Genomic DNA, 13,132 nt, shown 5'->3' with positions numbered 1-13,132 from the left:
TAATACAAATATAAAATTTCTTGTGAAGCCCATTTTTTAAAATAGATCTAGTTAGAGTGCTACTTACAGATTGGAAGGCAAAACAGACATAAATCGGTGAAAGATTTTACAGGTGCCTCAAAGCTGTTCTTAGATTCTTAACTCTCAAAAGCAGATTTTATGACAAAATAACAGAACAATTTGCTTCTTGAATATTGGCTTTATGCATGCCATTTCCAATTCCATTCACACAAATTACTGAGAAACTTGAGAACAAAATGTCCTTGATGTAGCATAGATAACTGAAACACATGTTCATGAATGTTATGATGCTAATTAAGATTTACTAAATAAATATTCAGACAATTTATTTAAATGTGAAGGAAAAGACATTCCCACTGGCAACCATTATATAAAATAAAAAACAGGCAGATTTACAAACCTAAGAAATCTATAATGTTTCCCATGACATAAATAAGATGGGGAAAATATAATAAAGGATATTCTAAGCACTTGCATTATCTATCCTACTCAAGTTTTTCTATGTTAGCTCTATAAAATGAATTAAATTAGGTTTCATAGCTTCTTAAACTAAACACCAGGTTCTTAAGCTGAAAGGGATGGAATTGTATTTTGGTGATGGATGTCGGGGAGCAGAAGGTAGTCCATAAAATCACTTCAGAGACCTAGAGATATTCTAAAACTGTGTGTTTTACACAGTGTGGATGTTCACCTTTTAAATCCACTCTGATTTAGAAACAGAAAAATATTCTGAAGTAAAGAAAAATACTTACTGGCCACCTCCTCAAGGAATGCTACCTATCTATCTATGGAAAGATGCCTGTAAAACTATTAACAGTAGTACTTCTGAAGAGGTAGTTTAATAATGTGTGATCAAAGGGAACTTAAGTTTCATCTGTAACATATGGAAGCTGAGAGTGAAGATGTAATCTTGTACTATTTGTATAATCAAATATAAACAATTTTTAAACAACTACATACATTTTTAAAAGTGGAAGGTGCGTATGTAAGATAGCCTCAGCTGTACTGAGAATCAAGAAATCTTTATGAAGGATAATGTTTTATAAAAATTCTTCTGAGTAAAAATTTTCAAAGAGTAAACAAAATACATCAAGTGTAAGGAATACTGAAGCCAATCATGGAGGGTCTAGAACAGAAAGCAAAAGAATCTATGTTTATTCTTTAAGCGATGAGAAACCACTCTAAAAGTGTTAGAGTAAGGGAAGAAATGTCGATACTTAAAAATAAATTAATCAACCACTCCCCTCACCAAAAGGTTATTTTCTCCTTTTGAAGACTAAGAATTATCATATGCCAAATCACAAAAATTAGAAAGTATTTAAAATGGGAAAATAAATGGTGTATGTTTACATGTATGAACTGTTTCATTTACTGAGAGTAACAAAGAGTTTACAGTAAGCAAAACTGAAAATGTTTACTGATAACACAGTTTAAATAGAACATTTCAGAATTCCTACTTGTTTGTTCTAGAAACAGTATTCCCTCCCATTGAATATGTTATTAGTATAAATACCCCTCCTAAATCAGAACAGTATTAATCTTACTCTTGATTTATACTGCTAATTTCGGCAGGGGCTGACTATTATTACTTTAAAGAGTACAATTTAAGAGTACCTGTATTTCCTATCTGTTATACCAGTTACAGTTTTAAAACTTGCAAGATGCTTCAAGTTAGTAAGCAGTCAACTATACCATTCTATTAAAACCACAGACTGCTAGTTCTATTTATTTCATAGTCTTATGATGCTTTCTCAAACTAGCTTTAGGGAAGATAAATTGTTTTCCTATTTTCTGCTACTCAGTAAGAAAACGTCATGTAGTAATCTAGGAACAAGACAATAAACACCTTTACTCTTATCTTAAAAATACTGTTCTCTCTTCTGGCAAAAGCATGCTTCAAATAATCTCAGGGCTCAAGAGTAGATTTTAAATGGTTTAAAATAAAGTTTAAAGCCATTTCGTCAGTATTAACTACAAAAGGTAGTTTAAAATTTGTAGTTCACTATTTTCAAGGGGACCATGACTTAGGATTTGATATTTTAAAAGAAGTGCTTGTAAATGTTCAGTCCACCTCAAGAAATTTTTCATGCTATAAGCTCCAGTAAAACAAACAAGCCCCTTCCCAAAAAACCCCATCTTTCTGAATCATGGTAAAAGGTGAAAGACTGAAATATGAGCAGAGAGAGAGAAATGAATTCATTGTACCAAATGGAAATATAAGATCTAAATGAAGGTAGGCAGGAAACTTAGAATTAGCATAATGCATCACCACCCAAGCAGGATCCACAGTGCCCTTGCAACAGGTTGTCAATCTGTAATTGGTGGGTAAGTCACATACTAATTACCTATTTATCATAATTCCAAAGGCAATGTTTAAAAATGTATAACCCATTTTCTAATGTCAAATTCATCATCACAAATGATATTTAATAAGCACCCTCATGAATATGATTCTATCATGCTCTCAGTGGTAAAATAAAGGGCACAGTTAAAGAGACTGACGCTTTACACTTTTAGGAGCAATATTTAGATAACAGCCTACAGCCTAAGAAATGTTTCAATTCTAAATGAAGATGATTCAATATCAGTCATTGTTTTCTAGTAGTAAAGATTTTTCTTATGATTAAAGGCATGTTTCAGTTAGTAAAAGGTACAATTAAAAGCAGGGAATGAAGTAAGGACTATCGGCTTCATTAATACCTTACTCTGATACTAACATGTATTTCAAAGCCAGGAAAAATAAGTCCTTAACTCTTATTAAACTGCATTGTGCTGGACAGAGCCAATGACACTTAGCATCCATTCCCAATACCTTGTAGTATTTTACAGTCTATGGGAGAGGAAAGTAAAAAACTATGATTGCCCAGATCCCCTTGCAGTTATGCTTCCAGATGTGAATTAGAGTCCACAATGGAATGTGCTTATGTACAATTTGAAAGGTAGGAATTTTGTGGTCATTTTGCCTTGGATATTTCTGTTTCAAGTATCATCATAATGATGCAGAGATTCTCTGATGTACTGTTTCAGTGTCTAGTATCGAGCTTTGTGGCAATTACAGCGAAAGATTTCTCTTTCCTTGATTACAACACTGGCATCTTGTTCTTGATCTCAACAGAGCTTGATCTCAACAGTTCCAGTGGCTAAGAGAAAAAAAGAACAGCTCTCTTGGCCTGCCTGTACTTAGAGTGACCTAAGAGTCATTCCAGGACATTCAATCTGCAGATCTCCAACCCTTCCAAGAAGTAAGTTTGCATAAGAACATTAAGAACAGTGCGAATATGTGGTGTTCTGGCCCCAGAAGCACTTCCCATTAACTAAATACACACACACATAGAACCTTCACCACACACACACACACACACACACAGAACCTTCACCACCACACACACACACACACACACAGAAACTTCACCACACACACACACACACAGAACCTTCACCACACACACACACACACACACACACACACACACACACACACGCACATACCAGAAACCTTGAAGAAGCTGACAAATATTTAGCAAGATGAAAAAAACAGAGAAGACACAAATGACTAGTCAGGAATGAAAGAAGGATTAGTAGGTTCTAATGGAAAGAGCAGCACATGAGGGAAAAAACAAAACAAAAACAAAAACAAAAACAAAAACAAAAACAAAAAACAAAAAACCCTATCTGCTAGTGAAAAGAGAATTCTATTCACACATACATGTTTGTCCATACCCTCCTGGAATTTAATTATGAAATTAAGTCAGTATCCAAGTGAAACAGTAGGTTGAAATAAGGAAAAGATGTAATGAAAAATTAAGGTTTAAATTTACCTTTCTAAAAGGTAATACCATGCTCACGATATGGTGCTGGGTTACATTTTTTTTTTAAACTGAGATTATAAATTTAAGAAAGAATCTAGAGATTTCACAATGCAAAGTTAAATTACAGATGTTTACTGCTTCAGTAAACATTCAAGGTGGGAAACCAAATATAGAAGGCAAAGGAATTAAGAGTAGAGTGACCATATGATTTATCTTTCAACCCATAACACTTTTGAGAATGAAAGAAGGCATTAATAGTAATTATGATGGTTAAGACAAGTATACACTAGGACTGCTTCAGGCAAACCCAGACATTTGGTCTCTAGTTAAGAAAAACAACCAAAAATTCTTTGCTATGATTTTTTTGAGTATTACTATGTTAACATGCACTCTATGATACAAGACTTCATCTGTCTTATTCACTGCCCCTAGATGAGTGCTTTTTGCATAGTAGGCACTCAATAAATAATTATTGAAGGAATTAATAGTTTTCCTTTACTTAAAAAAAAAGTTTCCTGAGTCTGTACAATATAGCTTCATTGTTTAAACATCATTATAACCTAAGTTTGTGAACAAGCATTAGTTCACGCATGCAGACTTAGAAGAATAACAAAAATAATCAACAAACCCATCGGTATGTATTAAACATGGGTGACAGAATATGGAAATTAAGGCACAGCAATTAATGAGTAATAATGGCATACAACACGCTTCTAATTTATAGTGCAATAATGAAAACAAAGTTTAAACCTACAGAGGAAGTTACTCGTTTTAAAACGTTCTCTTATTCTAGTCATGATATTCAACCAATATCAAAAGAAGACAAATCTACTTTAATTTCTTACCTGCACAGCCGAAAGCCAAATGGTATCTGGAAGAGGGGCTGAATTTAACACAGCACACGTTAGCCTTCGCCTCAATGCTCGCCACTGAGTTGTCTAGGTTGGTAGACCATAGCTTCACTGAGAGTAAGGGACAATGAGAATGAGAAGAAATAAACAATACATTAGCTTCTATAACCTAGAAAGTTTGCTTATTGCTACAGCTATCTTTTCATGTTAATCTAAGCATTTTGGTTTACTAGGATTAAAAATGATTAAACTGAATGAATGACTAATAGAACAGTGTATTTAAACCAAGAGAGCTTAGTTTCAAAGTTAGAAAACAACATGGATAATCATTATATAATGAGAGATAACTTGATCTCATAATTAAGGCAAAAAGGTAAAAAAATGCAATCTGGAGATACACATGTATTCATTTTTGTATACTTTATACTGTATGTCTGTATAAAGTCAGGCAACTACACAATTTATCTTCCAACTCTACACTTTTGAGAATCTTACACACACTTTCTCATGTATGATATGTATCAGACTATATACATGATATATACACAAATGTCATTTTAAAGTGCCTGGAAGCAGTTCTTATTTTATCTTTCAATTGAAATCCATGATTTTAAAATTTCATGTAGGACTTAGTTATATGATTTAGTATGTCTAAAGTAATAGATGACAGAATTGTTTAGCTAAACTCTAAAATTTAGTTTTAATATTTGATATTTAGTCCATTCCAATGGTATATGCTGAGATTTGTAATGATTAGTGAGTAAAAAGCTGACTGATCAGAGCAGGTCATACCTGAAAGCAGTGAGATGTTATCTTGTAAGATAACAGAGCAACCATCATATCATTTTTAAACAAAAGTGTATTAGTACACTAGAATACAGATATAAAATAGACTTTCAAGATATAGGTTATAACTTTGTTGAATATTAGAATTAATAATGAACATTAACAATAACAACAAAAATATTCCTATCCATCATTCAGTGGGTCCCAATGTCTCATGCAGGACAGTGAGCAAATGGGGTCCAGGTACTGGTGTTTTTTAAAAAGCTCTCTGGGTGATTCTAATACATATTGTGGGCTGAAAACCAATACATAGGGAGGAAGGCATAGTAAAATTTTAGAATTTTTTTAGGATTATTAACACAGGAATCTTTAAATAGGAGTGAAAAAAGGTAAAAATGGTTCCAACAACTACCACTTCTATGCATGTTGTAACATAAGAATAGAGACTTTCTCTGTGTGAATAAAAAAAAGATCATTTATCTTCTACGAATGAGAATTCATCAGAATAGAAAATTTCTTTTAATGTGTGAAATCCCTGAATAAAAATTAATCATTAAAAAGTTACTTACAACGTGATGAATCTATTAGCCTTCCCAGAGAGCAATGATACTCATTATTAAAATGAAAAAAAGTTTTAAATAGCAATATTTGATTTGTTTCAAGTTACTTTCCAATAGGAGTCATGTGCTATTTCAATCAACATGCACTTGTTCAGGAAATTATGATACACAATTCTGAGATGAGATGGCTGGCTGTAAGTAAAAGTCTGCATGTCAAACAGCATGTACAGACTAGAATATCAAGGGGTAGAACTGAACTCAAACAGCCTAGCAAGGAGTTAACCCACCACATTACATTTATGGAGCATCTACTATTCCCATAACCTCACTACTAATCACTGAGGACCTTTACAAACAAGGCTTATATATCAGTGTTTTATGACTATTACATATAAGTAAGCATAAAAATGAACCAGAACTAACAGAACAACAGTTAATCTAGAAGTGAAGCCTTTTTTTTTTATTTCACTGTGATTTTCTCAATGAAGTAATCATTTACATTTTAAAAATGTCATAATGGCAACTTACCATAGCTATAATTTTCAATATATAAGATATTAGAATTTAATATAACTGTTTAAGCTATAAGGATAACTCAAAGGTTTAAAATACTAAAAGATACGCTGAATATATAAAGTACAGAAAAGGAAAATGCATGAAGAACAAATTATGTTACTGGTTATTAAACAGAACATGTATTGTGGGTTTAACTGTGTTACCCAAAAAAGATATGATGAAGTCCTAACCCTAGGTACCTATGCATGTTAACGTAGGTCTTTGCAGATGTAATCAAGTTAAGATGAGGTGATACTGGATTAGCAAGGGCCCTAAATCCAGTGACTGGTACCTTAGTAAGAAGAGGGAGAGTTGGATACAAAGGCAGAGAGTGAAGAAGGCCAGGTGTAGAGAGAGGCAGAAACTGGATGCAGATACAAGTTTAAAAAAAATGCCAAGGGACACTACTAATCACCAGAAGCTAGGAAGGCGGCAAGTTAGGGTTCTTCCCTAGAGTCTTCAGAGGGAGAACGGCCCTGCCAACTACCTTGCTTCTGGGCTTCTAGCCTCTAGTACCGAGAGAATGACTTTCTACTGTGGAAGTCAGCCAGGTAGTAGCACACTGCATGGCAGATCCAAGAAACTAATGTAACAAATATGATGACGTAACATTAAAGTCAATTAAAACCAACTCAATATCCTATGATATCATCAAAGGTCAAAAGGTAAAATAATATAAGTTTTTGGAGAAAGTATAGAAGAAATCAATAAAAGTATTAGAAGAAAATGTCTAAGACAAATATAAATGAGATGTTTCTCAAAATAAGGAGACAGCTTGCAAATCAACAAGAACATGCTTATTGTTATTTTTCTCCTTAAAAGGATGAAAGAATTTTATTTAACTTCAAAAATGATAGTTTCAACATTTATTGTGAAAACTCCTTTTGGTAAGAAAACGTAAAAATGAATTTAAAAGTAAGTATCCTTAAGGTGAATAGATAAGGCAACTAAATCAAACAAAACACATTGCCCTTATTTATATATAGTCTCCTTTGACATTCAGCAAAAAATCAAAATAATGACTCTCAGGAAAATCATGTCAAAATATAGGAGGCTAAAAATAAAAACAAATTTAGGAAATAAACTTTTTACTTAAAACTAAGTGCTTTATTACTTAAAACTAAGTGCTAATAGGTAAAGAAAAGGTTTTTGTGGGTTTTTTTTTGAAGTATGACCTGAATTTTAAGTCCCATTGAAGAATAGAGATTTTAAAAATTCAACTACATTAGAGGATAGGTGAGGTTTAAAATCTACTAATTTGTAAAATTTGGGTTAAAGAGTCCCTAAGTTTAAGTTCTATGTTCAAAATTTTTTTTTCCAAAAACAGAACACATTGCACATCTATAATAATGTCAGTATCAATTTCAATGTACAGGATTTATATGTTTCTGAGCTTCTCAGATAGGGCTGCATATCTATTTGGACCAAAGCTTAAGAATTCATTGTAAAAGATAAAGGAAACAGGCACAGGAGTCTGACACAGTAAGAAAGCCTATCTTTAGTGAGGATGCACAGGTAGGCGTGCTATAGGATGCTCCTGGACCCATTTATGAACTGCTGTCTAGATCCTACAGAAAACAGAGCGAGTGAAAAGGAAAAGTGCTACTTCACCAGAAACTACCGTAAACAGCTACACTATTTGGTAAGTCTATAAAAAAGTATAAAAGATTAAACACAAAGATGTGCATTTTGACAATGCTGATTACCAAATGCAAGTTTTTCTTTTAAATTTCATCAAAAAGAAAACAGCCCTGGTCATATCAGTTAGCTGCTGTTGTACAACAAACTACCCCAAAACTTAGCAATGTAAAACAAACAACAAAATTTACTACGTCAAATAGTTTCTGAGAAACAGGACACCCCAAGCAGCTTAGCTGGGTGCTTTTGGCTTACTGTGTCAAGGCTCAGAGGTCACAGATAAGCTGAGCTGGATGACCTGTTTCAAAGCTCACTCAACATGGCTCTTGGCATGAGGATTCAATTCCCCACCATTTGGGGTTATGACAATACACCTGGCTTCTCCCAAACCAAAGTGACTGGAAAGAGAATGATGAAGATGAAGGCTGTGCTGTCTTTTATAACCAAACTTCAGAAGCCACACACCTTCTGCAGTATTCTTCCCATCATGCAGGCTGGCACAATGGGGGAGGAAGGGAAACTAAACAAGTGTGGGAATATCGGAAACCAGAGATCACTGGGAGCCATCTGGGATGACGGCCAGAATAAGCATTGTAACTTCATTTGGATCCAGGAGATACTACACTTAGTAAAGTTATATCTTATAAAAAAGATAACTGCTATCATAATGCTATTTATTTATTAAGCTGCAGTTCACTTTTTTAGTCCTCTGATGAAAAGAAGTAAAAGCATTTCATTCAATATGAGTTAACTAAAATTAACTTTTAAAATTTAGCAAGGTTTCAAAGTTAGCACTTTTACATTAACTTATAAAACTATGAAAACTTAGAATGTATAAGACTAATTTTATTCTGTCCTAAAGCCTAAATTCTTCAACTCATATTTAGAGTTTAAAAAAAAAGCATTTAAAGAATGTGCTTATTTTATTTCAAATGCAAAATTATTTATTGCAAATGATTCTTAGGTTATATATTTAAAAGGGAAAATACATTTCTCCCAAAGAACTCATAAAATGGCTTATGAAATCTTTTCTGATTACCTTGCTACATATTGATAGTTCTTTAACATGCAAATATGTGCATATATAATTGGAAACAAACTATTTTTAAAATACACAGCATGAATAGGAAAAATATCATTTGTAAAGACTCAGGACTTAATTATGCAATGAAAAAATAACTTCCATTAATAAATAACTGCTAAAATTTATCAAAAGCTAAATATATAAGATATTAAATATACTTATGTAAAATACATCAAAAGTAATTTAAAATATTCTGACTATAAAATTATCACAAAGGCTATATTTTGTAAGTAAAATCACCAGTCAAGGAGTGATATATATATTTAATTAATACTAAACACAGGCATACCTTGAGATACTGCACATTAGGTTCCAGAACATCACAATAAAGCAAATATTGCAATAAAGTGAGTTACACAAAATTTTTGCTTTCCTAGTGCTTTATATACATGAAAGTCATATTATACTATACTTTAGTCTATTAAATGTGCAAGAGCATTATATCTAAAAAATATTTTACATACTTCAACTAAAATATACTTTATTACTAAAAAAGGGTAACCATCATCAGAGCCCTTTTGCCGGAAGACTGCTTTGCCTCAGTGCTGATGGCTGCTTACTGACCAGAATGGTGGTGCCGAGGCAGGGGTAGCTGTAGCAACCTTTTAAAGCAAGACAAAAATGAAGTTTGCCCTGTCGGTTAACTCTTCCTTTCATGGACGATTTCCTGTAGCATGCAATGCTGTTTGATGGCATTTTACCCAGAGTCGAACTTCTTTCCAAACTGGATTCAATCCTCTTGAACCAGGCCACTTTATCAACCAAGTTTATGTTATATTCTAAATCCTTTGTTGTCATTTCAACAATCTTCATACCATCTTCACCAGGAATACATTCCATTTTAAGAAACCACTTTATTTGCTCATCCATAAGAAGTAACTCCTCAACTGCTCAAATTTTATCATGAGATTGCAGCAATTCAGCCACATCTTTAGGCTCCACTTCTAATCCCAGTTCTTTTGCTATTTCTACCACACCCGGCAGTTACTTCCTTCCTCCACTGAAGTCTTGAACCCCTCAAAATCATCCGTGAAGGGTGAAATCATCTTCTCCCAAACTCCTGTTAATGTTGATATTTTGACCTCTTCCCATGAATAATGAATGTTGTTCACTGCATCTAGAACAGTGAGTCCTTTCCAGAGGTTTTCAATTGACTTTGCCTAGATTCATCAGGAGTCATATATCTATGGCAGCTGTAGCATTGCAAAATGTTATTTCTTAAATAATAAGACTTGAAAGTTGAAATTACTCCTTAAGCCACAGGCTGTAGAATGGATGTTGTATCCGCAGGCATGAAAAAAACATCCATTTAATTGTCCATCTCTATCAGAGGTCATGGATGACCCCGTGCACTGTCAATGAGCAGTACTATTTTGAAAAGAATCTTTTTTTCTGAACAGTAGGTCTCAATAGTGGCCTTAAAATATTCAGTAAACCATGTTGTAAACAGAAGTGCTGTCATCCAGGCTTTGCTGTTGCATCTACAGAGCACAGGCAGAGTAGATTCAGCCTAATTATTAAGGGCCCTACAATTTTCAAAATAAGTGAGCCCCAGCTTCCAATTCAAATTACCAGCTGCATTAGCCACAACAACCTTGTCCTTCAAAGTTCTGAAGCCAGGCACTGACTTCTCCTCTCTAGCTATGAAAGTCCTTTATCCAGTAAGAGTAGAGCACACAGTCTTCTCCAACTCACATGGAACATTCACCAAGACAGATCACATTCTGGGCCATAAACCAGACTTTAACAGATTTAAAAGAACAGGAATAATACAATGTATCTCTCAGACCACAAAGGAATTAAACTAGAAGTCGAAAAAAAAAAAAAAAAAAAGCTGGAAAATTCCAAAATACTTGTAGATTAAACAACACACTTTAAAATAATATAAATCAAATTTTAAAAGCCTCAAGCAAAATTTAAAAATATTTTGAACTAAATGAAAATGAAATACGACTTTACAAAATTTGTAGAATGAAGTACTTAGAGGAAAATTTATAGCATTAATGCACATATTAGCAAAGAAAAAAGATCCAAAATCAATAACCTAAGCTTCCAATTTAGGAAACTAGAGAGAAAAGAGCAAATCAAATCCAGACTAAGCAGAAGAAAAGAAATAATAAAAATCAGAGCAAAAATCAATAAATTAACGCCAGAAATCAATAAAGTCAACAAAACCCTACTGGTTCTTTGAAAAGATCAGTTAGATAGATGAGCCTTGATGCAATTCCTAACAAAAATCTCAATGAAGATTTTTGCAAAAATAGAATAAAATCCATCCTAAAATTCATATAGACTCTTAACAGACCTAAAACAGCAAAACAATCTGGGGTGGGGGGGGGGGGCGGAGAAAGAAAGAAAAAAATGGAGGACTCACTTTCAGATTTCTAAACAAAGCTACAGTAAACAAAGCAGTGTGGTAGCGGCATAAAGACAAAGATACAGACACATGGGAGAGAACAGAGTCCAAAAATAAACCCTCACAGATATGAACAAATGGTTTTCAACAGGGGTGTCAAGACCTTCCAATGGGGAAAGGACAATCTTGCAACGAGCAGTGCTGGAAAAACTGGATATCCACGTGTAAAAGACTAAAGTCAGACCTTTACCTTACACCACATACAAAAGTTCACTCAAAATGGATCAGAGACATAAATGTAACAGCTAAAACAACAAAACTGTTAGAAGAAAACATAGAGCAAAAACTTGAATTTACACTGAGTATCACTGAATTTATTTGAATTTTCATTGAACTTACTTGAATTTCATTGAATTTGACAATGACTTCTTGAATATGACATGAAAGGCACAGACAACAAAAGAAAGAAAAACAGGCAAACTGGACATCGTCAATATGAAAAAATTATGTGCATCAAAGCACACTATCAACAAATCACATATCTGATAAAGAATTAACATACATAATACATTAAGAACTCCTACAGCTCAATAACAACAACAACAAAAAAACCCAAACACCTAATTGAAAAATGGGCATAGGACTTGATTAAACATTTCTCCAGAGAAGATATACAAATGGCCAATAAGCATATGGAAAGATGTTCAGCATTACTATCACTGGGGAAATGCAAAGCCAAGCCATAATAAGATACCACTTAAGATCACTATTGTTTAAAAGGGAAAAGAACAGGTGTTGGCAAGGATGTAGAAAAATCAGGACAGTTGGGCATTATTGGTGGGAATATAAAATGGTGCAGCCATTGTGGGAAACAGAATGGAAGTTCCTTAAAAAATTAAATATGTAAGTATCATACGATCCAGCAATTCTATTTCTGACTATATAACTAGAAGAACTTAAAGCAGGGATATGAAGAAATATTTTGGGGGGGAGGATATAGCTCAAGTGGTAAAGTGCATGCTTAGCAGGCACAAGGTCCTAGGATCAATCCCCAGTACCTCCTCAGAAAGTAAATAAATAAATCGAACCACCTCCCCCACCAGATAAATAAATAAATAAATAAATAAATAAATAAATAAATAGATAGATAGATAGATAGATAGATAGATAGATAGATAGATAGATAGATAAATAAATAAATAAAAGTCCAAATGCCCTACAAAATTAAAAAAAAATTAAAGAAATATTTTGTCATTCATGTTCATAGCAGCATTATTCACAGCAGCCTAAAAGTGAAAGCAATCCAAGTGTCTGTCCATCAAGGAATGAAACAAAATGTGGTATATTCATAGAAAAGATTATTTTTCAGTCTTATAAAATAAGGAAATTCTAACCCAAGCTACAGCATGGATGAACTTTGAAAACATTATGCTAAGTAAAATAAATCTGTTACAAAAGGACAAATACTCTAA

At 33.3% G+C, this 13,132-nt stretch overlaps 1 protein-coding gene across 3 annotated transcripts in view; it reads right to left on the bottom strand.

Annotated features, from left to right (window-relative positions):
- Nucleotides 1-13,132, bottom strand: part of COP1 (COP1 E3 ubiquitin ligase) — a 166,731-nt gene that overhangs the window by 50,979 nt on the left and 102,620 nt on the right. For all 3 annotated transcript variants that reach the window (XM_014561409.2, XM_032463682.1, XM_032463681.1), the window contains one exon: nt 4,676-4,792. In XM_014561409.2, the coding sequence (XP_014416895.2) occupies nt 4,676-4,792 (117 nt within the window). The remainder of the gene's footprint in view (nt 1-4,675; nt 4,793-13,132) is intronic.

The sequence above is a fragment of the Camelus ferus genome, chromosome 21 (assembly GCF_009834535.1).
Source record: "Camelus ferus isolate YT-003-E chromosome 21, BCGSAC_Cfer_1.0, whole genome shotgun sequence".
Taxonomy (NCBI): Eukaryota; Metazoa; Chordata; class Mammalia; order Artiodactyla; family Camelidae; genus Camelus; species Camelus ferus.
The sequence above is the reverse complement of the archived record's forward strand: the minus strand, read 5'-3'. Positions and strand labels throughout refer to the sequence as shown.